Raw genomic sequence first — 23,410 nt, 5'->3', positions numbered from 1 at the left:
TGAAGGTTACCAGAGCATAGACAACAGAAGTGAGTCCAGAAAGGGGTGCAGCTGGGCCAACAACTGAAGCTGATGGAAGGCACTCTGTGCCAGTGAGCTCACTAGAGCCTCAAGAAACAGTCATGGATCCAGGAGTACCCTCCAAGCTATGTACCTGCTCTTTCAGAGGGAGTGTGACCCATCCAGAGCAGGCCTCATCCCTTCCATCTGGTCTAGGGAGCCAGCCACCAATAATGCCTCAGTCTTTTCTGGATTAAGCTTCATTTTACTGGCTCTCATCTAGTCTCATCTACTCTCAAGGCCAGACATCAGTCTAGCACTTCCACTGTCACACCAGCAGATGTAAAGGAGAAGTAGAGCTGTGTGTCATCAGCATATTGCTGACAACAACTGGACTGGTTGCCCAGTTTGTGTACATCAAACACATGCCCAGTTAAGCTTTAGACAAATTGGGGTTTGCCAACACAAATTTGCATCTTTGATCTGTTCCCTTGAAGAAATTCAAACTTCGTTATTTGTTTTAGGATGCTTCTGAGAACCCTTCTATCAAGACATAGGAAAGCAGTCTGTGTTTTCTTTATCGGCAACTCCTCTAGCAATCCCTTCTTACAATTAAAGTAGCCCATTGAGGTTTTAAAAGTGTATCTCGCCGCTGATGGATCAGCTCATTAGATACTTTTACCTGTTCTCCCAAAGATGGATGATTCATTAGTAAGCTTGCCACTGTGGGTAACAATCACCATTTTGTACAACCTTCCTTGTACTAAGTTCTGGAAAGAATACTGCTTGAGATTCTGGTCTCCTGAAGTTCTGTCCTGGAGAGATTGGTCTGGATTATATAGAAAGATTTCATATTTGTCCAGCTCCCCCTGAGAAGTTGTCCAGCTAAACGACAGGCGCCCAGTGGTGGTATTTGTGACCTTCAGATTTGTGGCAGCTGCTGGAGCTGAAATAAGAGAAGATATTGCATCCACTGTTGTAGCTTTTGGCAAGCAGTAAGAAATGGGCAGCAGAAATGTCCTTTGAACCTCAGAAACTATGTTTATACATGTTTCATGCCAATATTTTCCTTCTATGTAGATTAACCCTTTGCTACCATTAAACACGACACATAGTTTAAGGGACATTCTCAGAATCTTGAGTAGATTGTTTTGCATTTATTAATTTATTTATTATCCTGCCTTTATTTGAATCAAAATCAAAATGGTTAACAAACGCCAAAAAACGTGTAGTTAATACAGTAATTTATTTAATAATTTTTGTGTTTGTGCAAAAATATTTGCTCAGGCCAAAATTAGTGCCAAAGAATTTTCACATGGTACTAAGATTACCCTTTTATCTGGGACAAAGTAAGCAAAATAGCAAGCATAAGAAAATCATTTTCAGGCTGAATATACATTCTAGCCAATGTTGCTTTTACATATTTTTAAGTTGCATATTCTGGGAAAGTAAATGCTGATTTAAGCATCATGTGGCCCAAATCTGTTTTGCTAGATTTATATTTAGTACCCTCACTATCAGTTGCCTCCATCTCCTGCTCAAGCAAAGTTCTCATTAATTTCAGCGGAACCTTCTGACTGAACGAGGACAATCCATTTTACAGGTAGCTGCGGTACTGCAGGCCCGTCTCCAAAAGCTTAAGGGAGGGATGATTTAAGGAGTTATATTATTTGTATATGTGCTGACATATTTAAAACCTATTCTGGTGCCTCAGCTAAAAAGAAAGTAATTAAAAATAACAATATTCATTCATAAAGGTACAGATACAAATATTCACAATACACTTTCCAAGTTATTAAAAACGGAGCAGGTCTTCCGGAATAGTCTACGTTTATAGCCTCAGTTATTTTGCTCTCCCCTAATAAAAATGCTGGAATTACCTGTTCGGCCTTCAGTTTCTGCCCGACGGCTGAAGAGGCCACCGCTGACTGTCAATATTTGTACTTTATACTTCTTCCCTGGTGTTAAATCTTCAAATTTGTGTTGCTTAGCAGTAGCTGGCTCTGATTTGTTGCTCAGAGGGATGCCGTGCTCAGTCAGAAGCAGGATGTCATAGCGTTCAGCCACACCAGCAGCGCTTTGCCAGGTTACAACCAACGAGTAACTGCTGTATGCATTGTCTGCATGTAATTTCTGAACAGGAGCAGGGACTGGGAACAATGGTTTAAAAGGTGAGGCTCATTCATGCGTCTTGAAAATTATTAACTAATTAGTTGTGAACACACACACTAGACACACACACAATTGTTGTTATCAAATTCAGTCAACCAGATCTCTTGTTCAGGCCAATCTGTGTCATCTTCCCATTTCCTTAGCACACAGAATATTTTGTAGTCTTTTGTATCCATCCTCATTAAAATTATATTTTGCAAGACAGAGAAGAGTGGGGGTGACATACATACCCATTCTCGTTCAACCAGGAGTCATTCATATTTATTCAGACCTGAGTTTAGCTAGATGCAAATAGTGCTCAAAAACTGATGTACCGTATATTATAAATGTCAGGCCTACTAATCTAGTAAAGTTTTTACTGATTTAATGATTGAGAAATTCAGTATAAATGTATTTACATTTTTTTTTAAAAAAAAACACACCTCAGTGGGAGGGTGCCTTTTTGAAGATCTTGAAGAAGTGAAATCTTTTCTCTTTGATATTCTGTAAATAATGTTTAGCATTCATTGGCCATATTCAGACAATCATATCAAGGTGTAATGAGCCAAGCTATGAACAAGCCTTTACACAGCATTTATAACTATCATTTCTTTTTCTATTCAAACTGGGAAACAGAGGTTACCAGCTTTGAAACAGATCAGTATATATTAACCCACAGTTTGACTTTGGTTTTAATATTCTGACTTGTGCTGGAGCAGGTAACTACAATTTAAACAAAGTTGTTGAGAATTTACCCATCTCTGTTCTGAGATCATGAACTTACAGAAATAATGGATGAGATTCACCTAATGAACTGTGTCGGTGGAAGCCCTGCACAGGGGTGTCCACTTGTTCAATGGGGTTTCCCACACCCCAAGAAACAGGCTCTGGAGAATCAAGAAAATCCCCAGATAGCACACTGGGGGAGGGGATCGTTCTACCTGGCAATCTGATATGCTTGTGCAGATAGAATGCTTGTAATTGTGCAACGTTGAATTCCACTCAATGAATTTTAGCCTGTGAACCTAAAATTGCAACTGAGTTGCTCTCTTTCCCCTTCCCCATTCCTTTGTGCTGTTCAACAGGAAACTGAACGGTCTTCTTAATTATTTTGCCCTGCTTTGATTCAGGGAGAAACTTACTTGTTCGCCCAAAGGCTGTTGAGTTGTTGTGCAAAGTTCCGCTCCTTGTCTGTACAACAACCCTGTACAGCTCCCCTGCTTCCAGTTTGTTAAATGTGTGATCATTCACATTTTTGGAAACGGTCTGGGTATCAAGGGGGTGGTTCTGATGGAATATTGTGACCGTGTAGGAATCAACATCTCCTCCTGCATGGGTCCAAACCACTTTCAAGCTGTCTATCATTCCGTTGGGCGAAATATGAATGTTTTTGACAGCGCTTGGAACTAAAGAGGGGGAAATACCAACAAGAACGGCCAAAGAAGTCAATAAGTATTTTCTTACCATGCCAATTTTTTTTGTTAAAAATTGTGGTTAACAAAATTGTGAAAGCTAGATCATGACCAGACCACAAGACATGGAAGGCTTTTACCTTGTGATTTTTGTAACAGAGTATTAAAAGGTTGGCATTAAAGCAGGATGCAGGAATGGCACAGTCAAGTTGGAGAGGAATGGCAGATCTCTGTCCATGAACCCACAGAAAGCACATGGTCATGACAAGTGGCATTTCTAGGATGTGGTGGTAACAGGATGAGGGAATTTTCCAAATTCCTGCACCTGAATGCACATATAGCCAGAGTCCTGTGCTGAGATGGGAGTTAACATTCTAGGTGCAGCTGCGCACTGCTGTTCTGTGCTGTTGCTTTCTTCCTTTCTCACTGGTGGTTTTATTTTACGATTTCAATGTAAATGCTACTTGTTTTCATTGCGGCACTTGCCATGGGACCATTCAGCGAAGGTTCACTTAATATTATATAGTTACAATACAGGGAACGAGAAAGACAGACAGACAGAAACACACAGAGAGAAAGATACAAAGAAGCTGCCGAGAAGTGACGAGCTAAAAAGGCAAGTGTCATAGGGAGATAAAATAAAGAATTTGAACTTGTTATATAATGGACCGTATTATACATGGCAAAGGGAGACCTGAGTCTTTAAAAAACATGACTGGCCTAATAGCAGGAGGTAGCGGATGAATGTAAAGTGATCAAAGGGACAGGCAGGTGAAGGTTGATGACCATTCCTGTCAGATGGTGGTGGTGGTTGCTCGTGAGTAACCGGGCAGGACTCCAACCTGTCTTCTGCAGGTTTTATTGGTGCAAAACTATTTACAGTGCAGAACCACAGAGTTCATGTCTGTCTTAGTCACTTGCAGAATCCGGGAGTAGCCCCTTCCTGCTTCTCCCCCAACATAAGAACTTCGGCACCCCAAGCCTCCGTCTCCCTTCCTTGTGTTTTACCCCTCTGTGCAAGGTGGGCGACAGAAGAGGCGTGTTTCCCTCCTGGCCAGCCTGGCAAGGTGAGGTGCTGGGGTTCCCAGCAGCATCCTCTAGCCCTTTCCCCTGGAGGTGTGGCTTTCCCCACACTCAGACAGACGAGGTCTGGTTTGGGGCTCCCAGCAGCATCCTCTGGCCCTTTCTCCTCTTCTCCACTGGAGGTGTGGCTTTCCCCACCGCAGGAAGAGGAACTACTTCGCAGGATTTTCGGAGGCTCCCTGTATCCCAACGGTCCCTCTGCCTCCCTCTCCTGTTCCGATGGCAGACCCCTGACAATTCCCATCTGCTAATAATTCTTCTACCCAACTTTCTTTCTCCCATGCAGGTTTGTTTCCAACACTAGAGTTTGACTGAAGGAAAAATGACTTTAGGGGTTATAAGTAAAGGTAAAGGGACCCCTGACCATTAGGTCCAGTCATGGCCGACTCTGGGGTTGTGGCGCTCAACTCGCTTTATTGGTCGAGGGAGCCGGCATACAGCTTCCAGGTCATGTGGCCAGCATGACTAAGCCACTTCTGGCAAACCAGAACAGCGCACGGAAACACCGTTTACCTTCCCACCGGAGTGGTACCTATTTATCTACTTGTACTTTGATGTGCTTTCAAACTGCTAGGTTGGCAGGAGCAGGGACTGAGGAACGGGTGCTCACTCCGTCGCGGGGATTCGAACCACCAACCTTCTGATCAGCAAGTCCTAGGCTCTGTGGTTTAACCCACAGTGCCACCCGTGTCCCATTTAGGGGTTATACAGTGATGGGAAAACAAGATAGCACAAAGTGAGTGAGTCAGTACTCCTTACTTGCATGTGTCCTTTCCACTTTAAATCACCACTCCATCCCCAGTTTTACATCTGATTGAGGCAGAATAATGTTTAAAGACATAGGTCTGCCTGTGTCTTGAGTGGTGAGAAATGGCACCTGTATTTCTCAGTCTGACCTACCAGTTTCTGAAAACTTGCAAAAAATCACATTGTAATGTACCAGCACAGACACTCAAAATCTGTTTGATATACATTTTTCCTAACCTGTCAGTCCTTGTATAAAAGTAGCTCGTTCTGCTTTTCCACTAATTGTGATGACAACAATTTTGTAAAGGCGTCCTGGAGTTAGAGACGTGAACCTGAATTCTTCAAAGGTGTTTTCAAGGTGATTGGGTGGGAAAACCTTCATGTCATTGAACAGAAGCTGTATCTCATACTGATCAACATCACCATCAGCTTTGGACCAAGTAATATACAGCTCTTCAGTGCTTTTACCACTTAGAGTCAATTTCTTTACAGATTCTGGGACTGGGAAAGGAATGACAGGACATTGTCAGGCAGCAATAATGACTATTACTGAAAAAGAAACAAAGTGACAACAAAGGTATATAAAGTGCCAATACATTGCTGAAAGCAATTATGTGTTGAGCATAAAAGTCTAGTTTGTGAAAAACAAAGGCACATATATATTTTGCATATGTATAATTTCTCATAGGCTCTCACAATTTTTGTAAATACATGTCTGCATAGTGACATATATTAATTTATTAATAATACAAACATATGATATAACAATTTGGAGAAAGCAAACCACATCAAACGTTAAAGAATGGTTAATGACACTGATTTCAATAAGACACATTGGTGAAACCTGGGATAAACTACTACAATGTTGTAGGCCATGTTGAATTTTTTTTAACTTTCAAATTCCAAAAATGAGGGGGATTTGCTAAAAAGTGGGTACATGACTCGGGAATTCAAAAGATATTTCATTTAAATTAATATAATTTAGTTTTGCTTGGTAAATAAGGTATGTGTAAAATTGCATAGAAATCATTAAAAATGATTGCCAAGTACTTGCAGTGATATTAATATATTATACATATTTTACATTACCTGACATTTTCAGAAAGTAAAATTAAAAATTCTTCAGTTTACTGAAAACAGCTTTTGTTTCTCAGTCAACATAGACTTACCAAGCTAAATGTTGTCCAATTACAAAAACAATAGCAGATTTGAATTCCCCACCCCGAAAAACATATTTTGAAGACCCCTCACTGAAGAAAACTAGAACGCTGGATATTTAACAATTAAATTGGACATTTTCAACATTGAGAAAATATTATTATTGTCCACCCGGAGCATTTATTTACCTGTTCTTCCACTGGCCCTTTCACTAGTCTCATATTTTCCACTCTTTGTGCTGACTGTGACACTATAAAGTCTTCCTGGAACCAAGTTAGTGAACACACTTTCGTTTTTATCCTTGGGGACGGTTTTTGTTTGGATGAAGTCATTGTTGTGCTTGATGATCACTTCATAATTATCATAGTCTCCTGTGGCGTGTTGCCAAGACACCTTTAAATAGTCACTTCTTGCAGAATTGCTCACTGTAAGTCCCTGGACGCTTGAAGGCACTGAAAAGATAGAACACACTCCAACGTGTCCTGATTTCAGAAATAATAAACGTGCAATGCAGACCGAGGCTAATTTGAGAAAGAAATTGGTGTGTGTGTGTGTTGGGAGTGGAGAGAAGACAATGAAGCCCAGCCAGATCCAGCTGTTGTCATGCATAGTTAATGTGACTAGATGGGCCAAAATGTGGATGGAGATGTAAGTTCAGAACCCATCCAGATTTAACTGAAAATAAGATGACAACATTCACATTTTTTGCCTACAATTCCTGAATCCCAATCCAGCAAGTGATATATGCCTGGGTCATGTTACCGGGACCAAGGTAGGCATGTCTTATTTCAGGGGCGGCAAACTTTGGCCCTCCACATGTTCCTGAACTACAATGCTCATGATCCCTGACCATTGGGCCATGCTTGCTGCAGCTGACAGGAACTGTGGCTGAGTAACATCTGAAGGACAAAAGGTTCCTAACCCTTGTTTTATTCGGACATGTGAAATCTGAGCAAAGAGACAAACTACCTCTGCCATGGATTCTCTCTCAGTCTCAGGTTTCCTGAGATATAAATGACCTTTAACAAGGGATCTTTTGCAAGTAGATTTCAAGAGAAATAGACACCTGAGACTGCAACTGAGGTGTGACTCAGTGGGGCTTACTTCCAAGTAGACATGCATAGGATTGTACTGTTCCATGTCCTTGTCCTTTACTGCCTTCGTATAAAATGCATTTCGCTAGAAAATGTGCATGCAAATATTTTTAAGCTTTGAATGTCTATTTTTAATTTTTTCCCTTTTGTAAACTTTCCCCAAAATATAATTAAACATTCTTATGAAGAAGTATTTTGAAATCATTCGACATGTTGCTTTTAAGATTAGGGCGACCAACATCTACAGCAGACATTGTTCCTCTGTTGTCATATCATCATTTCCCTCTTTTCCGATTTACCCCATGCTCCCTGCAGTGGTATGAATAAAAATATATATGCCTAGGAACAGTGACATGGTTTCTCTGTGACTGCGAGTATATCGTATACCTCTTTCCTTCACCTTTTTACCTGTTCTTTCCTGACTGAAGGATTGCTTTTCATATTTTCCACTCTTTGTAGTTATTGTCACATCATAGAGTCGCCCGGGAGTGAGGGTGTTGAAGGAACATTCATTGGCAGATTTTGCAATGGTGACAGTATGAACAGTCTGCCCTTTATGAGAGAGTGTTACCAAATAGCTGTCTACATCTCCAACAGCTGGCAGCCAGGAAATACTGAGGTAATCGCTCCGCCCTGAATTGTTCACGGTTACTCCGCTTACACTGGAAGGAACTGTACAACAAAGCATTAAAACAAACACGTGTTTACAATGTATTTAGAGAAATTCCTCATGCTGTATAATAGGACTTTTTTTTCTTATAGTGGACCGAAACCTAATACAGTGGTGCCTCTATTTAAGAACAGCCCTGTTTATGAACTATTTGGTTTACGAACTCCGCAAAACCGGAAATAGTGTCTTGGTTTGAGAACTTTACCTCGGTCTAAGAACGGAAGCCGAATGGTGGAAGGGTACCAGCGGTGGGAGGCCTCATTAGGGAAAGCGCGCCTCAGTTTAAGAATGGTTTCAGTTTAAGAATGGACTTCTGGAATGGATTAAGTTCGTAAAGTGAGGTACCACTGTACATATTTCCTGCAGGTGGCTATGATAAAGGCTAATATAATACTCTTATAACTTTTAAAACCACCTCTCATATGTGAGAAATAAACAGTTTGCATGCACACATGGTATAAGTGCTGTACACTGAGTCAGCAAATTCTTAAGAGCAATATGCAGCTAAGTCACAGAACATAAACGAAACATCAAAGTCCCTGGAATTTTAGTTACAATTTTGAAGAGGGGAAAAAAGACCCAGAAGAATGCCAAACTCAACCAAAGAAATACAGCAAGCACCTGGAGTAACACAACTTACTAATTTCACAAGAGGCTGTTGTACATTAAAACTGGTAAAAGCATCACAGCAGATAATTCTAAGAATTACATAGAAATATTGAGAGTTTCCCGCCCTCTAGTGGAAAGAATTATGAATAATTTTTTAAGAAGTGAAACAAGGTTTATGCAGGTCACCCTGTAGCCATCCTTTCTTGTTAGGACAACAAGCAGATACCAAAACGCGTTAAAGCAAATAAAATAGTTTATGCTATAACAAAGAAATTAAAAAAACACTAGTGTGGCGTTTGTTTTCTTGAAAATTCAGTTCTAATTTTGTATCACAATGACAACAATTTTAAAAAGCCACCTTTAGAAACAGAGTATGTTACAATGCCATCACAGGCAAATATTTAAAGAGTGATGAAAATAATATGCATATCTTTTCCTTGCTGAAGTCAATGAGACCGAGTCCTTAACTTTGTGAAGTATTTGCTGCATAATAGACTTCCTTTCAGAAATTTATAAAAATGCTTGATAAACATGAAATAAACTGGGCTATATAAAGGAACAAACTAAGCAACTGGAAACTAATTGTGGAAAGCATTTGGATTTTTTAAAAAACTGGTTGCTGGGTGGACTTATTTGAGGAGAAACTCTGAAAAGGCCTCATGATGAGTTGCATACATTGGAAAATTTGGAAACTAGGCCTGAGTTACAGCCTAGGTGGCCAGCCAGCTAACTGTATTGGGCACAGCACAGTTTCTCTTCTTCATTATTTCCCATTAAGCCTCAAGAAAAAGCTTCTTTGATTGCAAGTATAGTGAGTGCTTTAAAAGGATAAAAAAAAATCCAGGTCACTTTAAGCTCTCTCATTATTTCACCCATTATCAATCATCACCCAATGCTGTTCTACGCATCATAATAACTGGAGAAGAAAGAAACTCTTTAATTCTTACAGCAGGCAAACAAACGTGCTTTCTCGCTGTCTTTAAACAGCTGAAACTGAAAAACAGAACAAAGGAAAGTCCAAGGGGTGGAGTTCAACTCCAAAGGCCTAACATTTAACACTTCAATGTTCATGTTCTCAGGGTCATTTCATGACTGTGATCATGAAAAATCCACACTCAGTCAGGGAAAGTCTTCAGTCAGGAGGGGGTGGCGAGGCTCTTCCAGATTAGGCTTTATTGTCCTGTTCTCTGTCGTTCTTTAATTGGAGACTGTCATGTTATAATTAAAAAATAAATAAAAAATCTGGGAGGGCATGAAGCAGCATTTTGCCCCACCTTGGCTGCAGAGCTAAGCTAGATGCGTTTAATTCTCCCAAGAATTACCAGAAGTAATATGTATGTGCATGTATATATATATATATATATATATGGCCACATCCCAATGGGACATATTTCCAACATATAAAAAACACTCAACAAATAAACTCCACTCCTAAATGCTTCAGTTCTGCTACTGACAAACCTTTAGTAAAAAAAAATAATGTGTCTGTCATTTTTTAAAAATTCAGTTTTTTATCAGCTATGTTTTAAAGATCATTGTCATATTAACGGTCAGCCATGACACATTCTTGCGATACCTGCATTTTAGTGATGATACAGAAGGTCTTTGAACTATAGTCATTTACACACACACACACACACACACACACACACACACACACACACACACACAAATGCATATATGGCTGGAACTGAGAAGCTCAAGACTAGAGAACCCATGATGTTGTGCAACTGTGGATAAAGCACAATATACAAAGCACACAGACCCTTTTGCTGAATTGAACTATGAAACAACAGTGAAACATGGCTGCACATGGAGGAAAGCTGAAGCACTGAGTGATATATTTTCGTGGGATGGAAAATAGAACACTGCCTGTGATTTTCACAGTTTTCTATCTCAACAAAGCTTTCATTTGTTCCCCTTTACCTGTTCTCCCTTCTGCAATGGCTTGTCTTGAAGATACTCCTCCACTAACCGTGGTGACAACCACTGAGTAGAGCCCTCCAGGTTTTAGAGACTGGAAGTGGTATTTGTTGGTGTCGCTAGGAACACTTTCGTTTTTTATGACAACGTTTTCATGAATGAGTAAGACTTGGTAAGAATCCACATCTCCTTGGGCCCTTATCCAGCTGGTGAATAGGCTGTTGCTTGTTCCTTGGTTTGCCACATTTAAACTTGTCACTTGTGCCGGAACTGCAATTCAAGGCCAGAATCGTGGTCAGTGAACAGATAAAAGATTATTTATCCTAAACAAACCCGACAACCCTAACAGCTGCAACAATACAGCTACGTATATTGATTAAAGCACCACAATTTCATTCACAATAGTTTTAAGTGTGCACATCCCCTACTTTATAAAAGGCATAGAATCATAGAACTGTAGAGTTGGAAGGGACCCCAAGGCTCATTCCTCATCTATGCAGGGATCTCAAGTTCCTGGAAAGCGATACATGATGCTTGCTGTTTAAGGAAAGCTCAAAGAAACATTACGCCAACTGTATGATACCTGTGCGTCCCACAACAGAAGTCCTATTGCTCAGATCCCCACTTATGCTGGTGACTGTAGCTGTGTACTTCCGTCCAGGTAACAGGTCTGTGTAAGTGAATTCTTTGGCTTCTTTCGCAAGAGCCTTGTTTATGACCGTGAGGCTTCTGTCTCCCAGTGAAACCACATAACCATCCCACTCAGCCACAGGGGTCACCCACATGATGGTGAGAGAGGATTCATTGGCGTGCTTTACACGGAGCTGGAGAACTGGCTGTGGAGCTGTGGGAAAGAGAAACGGGGGGTAAGGGGGTAAAGGGGGGTGGGAGAGAGGAATACTTAACACCAGATGAGCCACAGCAAGAGGGGATTTCACAACACTAAACAGTAAGGCTGGAGGGATCCGCCCAACAAAATATTAATACCATTACACATTTCAGCCATCATGCTAATGCTCAATGCCGAACCTGACTGCAAACAATGGGCTGAACCATAGTAGTTATGATTTCTGTTACAAGAAAATAGATACAATGGCTTAAATGTGAATAATCGTTACATATGTCCCAACAAACTGATGGCAGTTGGCAACATTAGTTAGTGAACAGACATTGATTAAAGCAGCTGAGATACTATCTGTATTCTACTCAGCTTGCTGTGTTTCCTCTACAGGTTACTTTATTATTATTTAAATTTCTATTCCGCTTTCTATTTTTTAAATAAAAAAATCTCAAAGCAGTTTACAATGCAGGGAAACATCAAATACATAAAAAAAAAATCCAAAGTAAAACATTACTGAAGAAAGTCAAATATAAAGCGTACATTCGAAGTGACATAATTAACAGGAAACTAGAAGATTATCTTAAAGATTCTGAAACAAATCATTACAAAGGAGGCCAACTACTTTTAGTGCAGCAAAGTTCACAAACAAAAAACACTGAGCATTTCAAAAGAAAACATTGCTAAAGGAAGTCTATTATAAAATGCGCATTCAAAACAACACAATTAACCAGAGAATAAAATAACATCTTAAGCACAGGGTTCACGACTCATAATATCAACATGAGATGGGCACCAATTCTCACTGCTTCTGTAGGGTGGTAGCTGCCCCACAGCACCGCCAGACACGCCTAGCAAAAACTTTCAGGAAAGCTGCACAGATGGGCCTCATCCATAAGTCAGAAGAGAAAAAGCAGCCACGCAGAAGCAATTTCAAGCAACCCCCACACCCTAGCCAAATGAATATAGGAAACAGCCACATGTTTATTAAGCACAGTAATAGCTATTCTGACAGGTAATAGCTCTCAAAAAGAAGTCTTTTAAATTACTTGCAACCTGATCCTTTTCAACAGGGGATGCCAAAAACTGAGGCTGGGAGTAGGATGAGACTTCTGCATGCAATTCCTCATTCTGGCACTGCCAGGGGTTGGACTAGATGATCACTGGGATCCCTTCCAATTCTATGATATGAGCTACCACAGAGTTATGGCCCTTCCCCAGTGAGAAACACCCCATCATAACCATGCTTCAGCTCACAGTTTTCAAAACCTGTGTAGTTTACTTTTTGCAGATCAGGAAGTTGCTTTTTGAAGGAGATTTCCTTTTCCTTTTAAAGCACAATACCTTTATTAGGTGAACCCAAATATCACCGTGTACAAGCACTGGAGTTCGCCAGAAGGTTAGAAAGCCTGGCTTCATTTATCATCTAGCTTCATGAAGAGTTATGGAGAACTCAAAAGCTTGCATGCTATTTTGTGACTTTTTGGCAGGACTGATAAAAGTTACTGCCCTAATGCAGATTTTGGAAATTTTCTGATGGGCCAGTGTGGTTACCTTTACTTTTTGTGTTTCTTTTGGTTTTCTGCCTGCAAGTTGCTATTAGAACAGGCTTTATTCTCTTGCTATTAAATGAAAACGCGTGTGTTAAGTATCAAAGATGACAATTATGCTCCATCTGCTATTTAGCTATGCTATTAGGATTTAACAACGTAGCTCCTAATTTATGAAAGGCTTTAAACAGAGTACAATGTGTGTGGGAGGAACTATTCAACAAATGGAGTGTTCACTCATGAAAATTCACAATCTGTATGAAATCAGATTTTAAACTAAACTAAACTGAACAAATCAAAAGGTATGATCCAGTGATTTACAGAAATGTCTGGGAGTTTCTGTGAGATGCAGGATTCTGCATCTGCATCTAATTGGCTTCAGTTTCTTAAAACAGCACAGAACACTTTTTATCAACTGAGACTTGAACTCAAGAGCCTAACCTCATAGCTCTATTTAGTAACACCATTTTATTCATCTCCTATGTGGAATGACTAAAACAGACACACGACTCCATAAGCACTGTCTCTAAACGGGAACGTTATTGTTACCGAATAGCAGTTTCCCTCCACTAAGTTAAAAGGATTTGCTTCAGAATGACATCAAAAGGATGCTTGTTGAACTTTGCAAGATCACAAAATGACTATGAATAGCTCATTCCTACAATCCACAATAATCTGGCATTCTGTGGTTATGAAAAAAATATGGTGTCAAAGAGTCAAAAAGCATGCAACGTCTAAAGAATCAAAAGGGAGGGTGTAGCAGGAAAAATAATCAACACGAGGTGTAAGATAAGGCACAGTTTCCCACCCTGATTTCTTATACACCCTTCTATCTATTGTTTTCCAGGCTACTCCCTTCCTTTTTGTAAATTTTGAATACTTGGCTTGCTGCACACAGCAATAGCTTATTTCAGGAGGAGGCAAATTCCATTTAATGGGCCAGTTATGGTTAGTCTCCAAGGCTTTTTTATGCAGTGCAGTTTCTTGTCAAAATGATAAGAAAACCAGTTTTCAGTTCATTAATAATAATAATAATAATAATAATAATAATAATAATAATATCTAAACCTTGTGCTTAAATAAATATCAGTAGGTGACGGGAGACATCACAATGTGATATTCTGTTCCAAAAATCACCCTCCTTTAGATTAATGACTGCACAACAGGCAAGCATAAATGTATATACTATTAATACTTCTTCTGTTTGATTTTTATACAATACCAACAATGTGGCAGTTTGGGGGAGGTTCTCATCATTCAGCACCTATTTGTTCTCTCTGTTTCTGTCAAATCAATTCACACGAACTGATGTAGATACATAGGGTCCGCTTGCCACACACCCCAGCCCAGGCCGCACGACTTCCTCTAATTGTGACCCAAATAATCTGGTCCCTCCCAGTAAACCAGCTGCAGACAGCTTGCTCTGTTCTTGCCTGTGCTGTGCCCATTCTACTTTTCCTTATAGCAATGCTTTTTCTTGTAACTGAAGCCTCTCATGCCTGCCACCACTGCCATAGCCAGAGACTGCTGCCATTGGAAAAGTATCCAGCAGGCAGGCATTCCTGCAGTTGTGCAAACAAACCACAGACCATGGACCTACTAGCCATTTCCCCTCTGTCAAGAACAGTGCTTTACAGCAGCAACAGCTGTGTGAGACTTGGGGCGCTGCATCTAGGGAGGTGGAAAGACACAGGTTGAGTGGTAGGTAAAATGTAAAGGACCCCTGGATGGTTAAGTCCACTCAAAGGCTACTATGGGGTGCGGCGCTCAACTTGCTTTTCAGGCCAAGGGAGCCGGTGTTTATCCACAGTTTTCCAGGTCATGTGGCCAGCATGACTAAACAGCTACTGGTGCACGGAGGACCGTGACATAAGCCAGAGCACATGGAAACACCATTTCCTTTCTTGCTGCAGTGATACCTATTTATCTACTTGCACAGGTGTGCTTTTGAACTACAGTGGACACTCGGGTAATGTAACTTTCGGGTTGCGAAAGCAGCAAACCCGGAAGTGTATACTTCTGGGTTTCACCACGCGTGCATGTACAGAAGTGCTCTGCGCGCCACGTATGTGCACAGAAGCTCTTTATTGCGCTGCGCGCATGCGAAGAAGTGGTACCTCATGTTGAAGACTTTTTGGGGCACGTAAGGATCCTCGGAATGAATTAAGCTCGTATCTGGAGGGTCCACTGTACTAGGTTGGCAGAAGCTGGGACAGAGCAATGGGAGCTCGCCCTGTTGCGCGGATTCGAACCACCAAACTTCCGATCAACAAGCCCAAGAGCAAGAAACCAAAACCAACTTGACAAAGTTTCTTTCAGTAGTCATACAAATCAAAGATCAACATACCCATGACTAAACAAATAATGCTTCAGTCTCCCTTCCCTTGGGGGTTATCTATATGAGTCTGTATTTTATTCTGTATCTATGTTATGGGTCGTTGGACCGTAATAAAGATTATTATTATTACTTGAAATATGGCCTTTTGTTTATTCTGGCCACATACCGTATATCCATACATTTTAAGCAGTGTCATACCACTTTAAACAGTCATGGCTTTCCCCAAAGAATCCTGGGAACTGTAGCTTGTTTAGTTGCTGAGAGTTGTAAAGAGACACCCTATTCCCCTGGCAGTGTTACAATTCCCAGCGTGGTTTAGCGATCAATGCATCTCCCCAGGAAAATTTGGGAATTGTAGCTCAGTGAGGGGAATAAGGGCATTCTAAGAGCTCTTAGCACCCTTAACAAACCATAGTTTCCAGGATTCTTTGAGAGAAGCCATAGCAGTTACATGACATCCACTTAAAAGACGTCACATAACAGGTAATGCAAAAGATTGCAGTCTGAGTAAGCAATAGGTTGCTTATTATAAACGTGTAAAACTATACCTATGGCAATAAGGACAATGAAAATAAAAATAAAATTTTTAAGCCACCTTCTCATGACTGATCTCTGCAGAAACTGTACACTTAATGCTCATTGAATCTGTTCATGCAAACACAGTCAGCGTTAGAATAGCATTATAAATCCACACATAAGCATTTCGCGAAGGCAAATGCATCCCATAATAGACTACATCTAATCACACGCAAGCAATCTCTCTGTCAGTTTTCAGAGTTTCTTTCTGACCACGATAAAAAAAAGTTTGCTTACCTGTTCTGCCTTTGCAGCGTGCTGTGTTCTTCAAGTCTCCACTTACGACAGTAACTTCCACCTCATACTGTCTTCCTGGAATAAGCCTTAAACCAGTGATAATATATTCCCTTTGGTCTTTCTCCACTGTAGTATTCAGCAGCACCGTAGCATGGTCAAACAGCACAATACAGTACTTCTCCCAGTCTCCAGTAGGGGGCAACCAGTTCACTTTCAGAGCCCTTAATGAGCCCATGCTGTCGGCTTTCAGCTCTGAAACTTTCTGGGGAACTGAAACATATAATTTCAACAACATGAAACAGAAGACTGTGTTCTATCATGGAAGAGGTCATTGGTTCACAAGTGTACTTCAGTGAACAACCGTCTAGTCAATAGCTTCCCATATGTGTTCTCAAAATCACTAGGCAATACTGGAAGCATGAATTTAACATTACTTTTCAATGCCCAATGAAAGAACAGTATATGGTTCTGTTTCCTGTATCATGCCAGCAATGGAGGACAATTGTAAGGGAGGAATGGCAGGTGGGTGGGAATACTTTTTTATCCAGCTAGACTCTGAAACTAGAAGTGACCAGGCTGGGATGAAGAATGGCTGATAGGGTATTTGAACCGTGAACTGTTGGGTGTGGGGCACACTTAAGCATTCCTCTTGACAGCAGTTCTGTCCTGCAAGTACCCAACCCCACAGTCCAGACTGTCTCATCAAATGCAGGCCAGAGGACCATGTGTTTTCTGAGATAATATCAAGATCTGGCCTGATCTTCCTTCAGAGGATATAACACGGATTTGCAAAAAGAAGGCTGCTGCAGATAGACTGGTCAGTAGAGAGAACTGCAAGTGGGTACCATGTTTTTGTATTCTACTGGAACCAAAATCTTCTCTTTCCCCATAATATCTCCTGTATGGAAGGTAATAGGTGGAAAACGTGAAAGTGTTTCTGATTAGAAAATTGTAGAAACGTACCTGTCCTGCCATATGCTGTCGCTTCAGTGAACAATTCACCACTGACTGTGTTGACATCAACTTGATAAAGACGTCCCGGTATTAGTTTGTTGAAGGATGTCCCTGTGACATGTGACTCTAAAGATTTCCTTTCTTTAACAGATCCAAGATGAAACAAGGTGACGTTGTAGAAATCAAGGTTTCCTGGAGGCCCCTTCCACGTCACTTTTAGGGTATCCAAGCTGCCGTCATTAGTTACCAGCAAATCTAAAACTTTGGCTGGAACTATTTTTATAAAAAAAAGAGTAAGAAATTTATCGGCTGTGTAGACTTCAGAACTGTATGTAATACTGGAAACTAGGATACCAATGCACAGAACAGTAATAGATACTATGGCTGAGTACAAAAATGTTTCTCAAAATTTGGGAAATGATACCCTTTTAAGTGATTATTCACAAATCATTCATAAAGGGCTGCAATGGTGTTGACCCGGGTGACCTTTAGAGGCAGCAATGCCTTCACTAAATGGGCTTAATTGTTCCCTAGTGAAATCAGCAAATAGCCAAATCTGACAGCCAAATAGACTGTAACATCATCACATCTAGTACACAATCCCTATTTGTCTAGGAACACTTGTGGAAGGACAGAAGTGAGGAAAATAGCAGCAGTGAAGAGGAAAAATAGCGGCTGCCATCTAGCAAGCAGCCTTGGAAATTGCACGATTAAATGGGTTTGGCAGGGTTTATCTTCTCTGTGTAACCAGGGAGTGGGAACCAGATTCAGCCAGTGAGCTGGGTCCCAAATTTCCCCACCCCACAGACTATCAACCACCATGCATTACATGACATTAGGTGATCTGACTTCAACATTCTGTCTTAGAGAAAATCCCCAATTACAGAGAATCCGTAAGGATCATCTAGTCCAGGGGTCTGCAACCTTTAAGACAAAAAGAGCCACTTGGACCCGTTTCCGAAGGAAAAAAAACCTGGGAGCCGCAAAACCATTGCGGATTTAAAACAAATATATCTCCGGAGCCGCGATCTGACAGCGGGCGGGAAGGTGACGTCGGGACGGTGCGTGACTAACGCACGCATCGCCCCCATGCGACATCACAGCCAGTACAGTGCCCGCCACAGTGGGGAGTGTCGGGGCGCACAATGCGCCTCCTCCCCTCGTTAGTATCCGCCCCGGAGCCACGGCAAAGGTATAAAAGAGCCACATGCGGCTCCGGAGCCGCGGGTTGCAGACCCCTGATCTAGTCCAAACTCCTGCAACACAGGAAGATGTAGCTGTCCCTTATGAGGATCAAACTTGCAACCTTGGCATTATCAGCACCACACTCTAACCAACTGAGCTATCCAGCTTATAATGGCATAAGATTGCTAATTTATACCTCCCTTCATCCGAGAATCAAAGGGTGGTTTACAGTTTAATTAGAATTCTTTGTTGCTCTGACACAGGACATTTTGCGAAATGCTAGAGCATCTGCTTTGAACACAGATGGCCCCAGGTTCAATATGGTGTCACTGAGTCTACAGTAGCGATGGACAACATGTGGTTTGGAGACTCCTGTGGTTTGGGGACTCTAATTCCCATTGGCTTCAACCAGCATGGCCAAGAGTCAGGGTTAATGGGAACTGCAATCCAACACCATTGGGAAAGCCACAGAATTTTGAGCAACCATATTTAACTGCTTTTGAAGCTGGCTTTTTGACTACTATCTAATATTTTCTTTAAGGCGACAGTGCTTACACAAAACATCCAAGTGAAACGGTCAATGCACAGAGAGTCTAAAATATAAATGATGAATACAGTTACCTTAATTCAGAGTCTAAATGAGTAAAGCGAATGTTCAGAAATACCTAACGTGCCAACTGCTGACTTTATTATATTCAGTTGCTCTAATCCAGCAATTGGCTGCTGTCAGTTGGATCTCTGATGTGTGCTCCTTGGACTCCTCCAAGGGGAATGCCTGGAGCAACTTCCATTACTGATGCAAGACGGACAACCCATATATGCTGGTGACTCATATGCACTCACATTTACACACGAGACTCTGAATTACACAAATCTCCTAAAGATCTCAAGCAGCTTGAGACTGCAGCCCTTCACATTTCCCCAAAAAATCTGCATGCTCTCCTTACAATCTCATGCTCTATAGGGACATTTATATGAACAAATATTTCAGATGTCGACTGTGATCCTTGCAGGAGGCCATGTTGTTAGATTTCTACTGAAAAATGTATTGGTAGTTTTATCCTCACACTCTGCTCTCTTATTCAAGGAAAGATCTGTAAAACCTTACCAGTCCTAATTAGTCTAAAATTGTAGTTCTCCAGCCCTGCAGCTTTGGAAATGACAGTGAGATTATACAGACGTCCTGGTGTTAGTCCTGAAAAATTGTATGCCAAATAGTGTTTCTCTAGATCCATTTGTTGAACTGGACCATCTTTATCCAGCAAAACCAGCCCGTATTGATCCACATTCCCAGCACCTGGCAACCACGAAACATGGATTGTTTCAGCCTTGACTAAAACCTGGATATTTTCTACTGGAGAAGGAGCTGTTAAGAGAGAAGGAGTGGGGAGGGAGAAAAATGGTTTATATACAAACAAAATTGTACAGCTGTTAAAATATTTAGGATTTGCAACACAAATGTCCTTAAAATATACTGCATATTTTACAAAACAAAGACTGTTACGTTTCACTCAAAATATTTATTTATGCTTAGAAGAGAAATCAAAATGGCTGCAATTAAAACATAAAGCCATCCTAATGCTACTCTGATGCAATACCTGTTTAAATGGCTAGATGGGATTATGGATATCACTTGGCTGATTTTCAGTAACTAACCCGTTGTCATCTTTTTAATGCTTATTTCTTGTTTGATACTATGTTTTCCCCATAGCCTTTTAAGGGATATGAGAAATGCAAGTGGAATAATATTATTGTAAAGGTAAAGGTAAAGGGACCCCTGACCATTAGGTCCAGTCGTGACTGACTCTGGGGTTGCAGTGCTCATCTCGCTTTATTGGCCGAGGGAGCCGGCGCAGCTTCCAGGTCATGTGGCCAGCATGACTAAGCTGCTTCTGGCAAACCAGAGCAGCGCACGGAAACACCGTTTACCTCCCGCCAGAGCAGTACCTATTTATCTACTTGCACTTTGACGTGCTTTTGAACTGCTAGGTGGGCAGGAGCAGGGACTGAGCAACGGGAGCTCACCCTGTTGTGGGGATTTGAACTGCCAACCTTCTGATCAGCAAGTCCTAGGCTCTGTGGTTTAACCCACAGTGCCACCTGCATCCAATATTATTGTAGGATTAGTCAAAGAAAGATATCTTACCAGTAGAACCACTGATGTTAGTTGAAGGGCTCTTTTTATTTCCAGCAGCTGCACTGATCGATATAGTGTATCTGCTTCCAGGGGTGAGATTGGCAAATGTCTGTTCATTTCTTGAAAGGCCTCCAGGAACTTGGACCTCATGGACTTTGTTGGTGTCACTATCAAGTAACTGCAGCTCATACCAGTCTACTTTTCCTAAGGATGGGCTCCACCACACCTGCAAGGTTGTGGTTGTAATTCCTTCTTTTTTAATTTCAAATCTTGCAGGTGGCAAGGGGTCTGCATTCCAGAAAACAAACAAACACGTAATAAACCCCAATGCAATGCACACAAATTCACTTAATCTTTTAACAAGTATGAAAATAAAAGTTCTCCACAGCAGTCACTGGGAGGGTGAGCCGAGGTCAACAAAGACCTGTTTAGAGAAAGGGAGAGGAATGGATTCTACCTCAAAGTGAAAAAGGCTAAAGCAAGCACTCTGAGGACGAGGATGGAGGAGGAAGATATTTGACTGAGAGTGATCACATTTTAGAAGGGAGGGGCATAGTGGGTGATGACACAGGTGATGATGACAGAGTAGGAATTATTAGTGCACGATGCTGTCTCAGTAGCCTCTGTTGGGAGCAGGACCAAAGGCAACCCAGGTTGAAGTGGTTCACAACTCTCTTGCATCGATTTTGGTGTGGTAGCACAAATCCCTAAGTCAATCATGCCACGCAGGCAGGTTGCGTCTCACCTGGATGGCACCCCCCCAAAAAAAAATGACTGAGTGATCTTCAGAGCATGCTCTCCTTCATACCAGAATAGGTGCCACAGTCAAAAGGAGCACAAGAAACACTTGTGCACCGATTCCAAAAACCACCGTGGAAAGTAATGGGGTGATTATGCAATGGCAATAGGGACACTCTTGAATTTTGCTTTCTCAGAAGTAATATAAGGGTCAGAAGCTGTGTGTTGATCGCTTCCACACTGCTTTTGGCCAGTGGCCTTGAGCACCGGAGAGATTTGTGTATTGCTTCTAATGTAGATGCCCCATTATCCATCTCAGTAGCTCATTGGCTGGGGCTTGCAAGAACAAACCATCTTATCATCTGACAGGTGTGCTGCCTTCACCAATCTAGGCTACCAACTGGCCATTCCTGTATCAAGCCATCTGTAATCCACCTGGTTACACTGCCTTTCCCCTCAGATTTGTACCTAGCAGCCATCTTTTCATAACTTCACAACTAGACTACTGCAATTTACTCTACAAAATACTGCCCTTGATAGCATTTTTTGGAAGCTGCAGCTGATACTGAACACTGCAGCTGCCTTCTGACAGAGGTTGGTCATTAGAAGCATGTGCCATTGGTGCTCTCATAATGGAAATTCAAGGTTCTGCCTATGTGATTTACAAAGCGCTAAAAAATGTTTCTGGATTTTGGATAGTAGAAGAATATGATGGTATAAGGGCTGAGGTATAACACCTGGTAGGGCTTTATGTTTTTACCAGATTGTTACTGCCCTGAACTGTGGGATGGAGAAGGCTTCAAGTCATCCAGTCCCCTTTAAAGACCTGCAGTGATTTCTGCAGAAGAATTAAGCAAATACAACTTTCTCAGGGTGCTTAAGTCTAGTTGGGGTTGCCCCTTAAATTAAAAATTTACACAAATGAGGAAAGACGTGGAGGTGGGATACAACTTCTAAAGCAAATTTTAAAAGGTTGCGTGCCTAGAAGGCGAAGTTCAGAAATTCAGACTTTATCTAATCTATCTAGCCCAGAACACAAAACACTCAGTCCTCTGTACATCCGTTATAACAAAGGAACAATGAGCTTGGGAAGTGCCTGGCCTGAAAAGCCCTGGCTGGAAACAAACACTTAAAAAACCATTTACATTGTTATAAAGTTCTTGACTGGCAGCTGTCCAATACCGATATATCATAGAAATAAGATATTTCTAAGAAGATATTTTTGCGGGACTCTTATTGAACGCTGGCTACACAATTTAACATTTAAATAAGAAATCAATTGTGCCGAAACTTTGAAAAGTTGTGCTTTTTGTAAAGATTCCAAATAAGAAGCCAATTGCACCAGTTATTATTATTTCAGTTTCTATCCTTCTTCCTAGCAAAGTATTGCAAGTGGCTTCAATAGGAGTCAGTATTTTACCTTCCACATCAATTTATTGTTGCCAAATCAAATTAATGTATTGACAAAAAGCTAGTGCTCTTACAGAGAAGCTGGATGTCTATCTGTCTCAAATTTTGAAAAAATATGAACCTTGTTCTCATAGAAAAATGTGTTTACTTTTATTAAGTTATGTCCTGCAGTACAATAATGTCTTAGAGTATTTCATTTGCAGAGCAATCTTACGCTTGACTACTCATAAGTAAATCCTACAGAGTCCAATGGGGGCTTACTCCCAAGTAATGGGTACCTAGGAGTAAACCCCATAGAACACAATGGCACATGTTTCTGAGTACACATGTGCAGGATTGTACTATTACTCTTTTAAACATCCAAGTTGAAAAAGCATTTTAGAGTATTGTGCACAGGAATAGATTATATTTCACAATTGATTATATTGCATCTGAAGGGGATGAAGACTTCTTAGCTATATATATTTAATATGATATGTCTAAGGTTTAATAATTTCATTGGTCTGCTCTGAGGACTGAGAAGAATACAACCCATTGCCTTTCTACAGTACACAATTTCCAGAAAGCATGGATATATGTTGCAAATGATATTTACAAACC

General features: G+C 41.0%; 1 protein-coding gene across 4 annotated transcripts in view; it reads right to left on the bottom strand.

Moving 5' to 3' along the window:
• The window catches only part of PTPRB (protein tyrosine phosphatase receptor type B), a 77,294-nt gene that overhangs the window by 31,224 nt on the left and 22,660 nt on the right, over positions 1-23,410 (bottom strand). For all 4 annotated transcript variants that reach the window (XR_014012687.1, XR_014012688.1, XR_014012689.1 and 1 more), the window contains 12 exons: positions 20,672-20,950; positions 19,634-19,891; positions 17,350-17,613; positions 16,387-16,656; positions 11,431-11,691; positions 10,851-11,117; positions 8,054-8,317; positions 6,740-7,003; positions 5,631-5,894; positions 3,294-3,557; positions 1,881-2,150; positions 683-946 (listed from right to left, as the gene is read on the bottom strand). Coding sequence is in view for 1 of the 4 variants with exons in the window: in XM_081211933.1 (XP_081068059.1) it covers positions 683-946; positions 1,881-2,150; positions 3,294-3,557; positions 5,631-5,894; positions 6,740-7,003; positions 8,054-8,317; positions 10,851-11,117; positions 11,431-11,691; positions 16,387-16,656; positions 17,350-17,613; positions 19,634-19,891; positions 20,672-20,950 (3,189 nt within the window). In the remaining 3 variants the exon portion in view is untranslated. The remainder of the gene's footprint in view (positions 1-682; positions 947-1,880; positions 2,151-3,293; positions 3,558-5,630; positions 5,895-6,739; positions 7,004-8,053; positions 8,318-10,850; positions 11,118-11,430; positions 11,692-16,386; positions 16,657-17,349; positions 17,614-19,633; positions 19,892-20,671; positions 20,951-23,410) is intronic.

Source organism: Podarcis bocagei (assembly GCF_964188305.1).
Source record: "Podarcis bocagei genome assembly, chromosome: 10".
Taxonomy (NCBI): Eukaryota; Metazoa; Chordata; class Lepidosauria; order Squamata; family Lacertidae; genus Podarcis; species Podarcis bocagei.
This window is presented reverse-complemented; position numbering and strand designations above follow the sequence as displayed.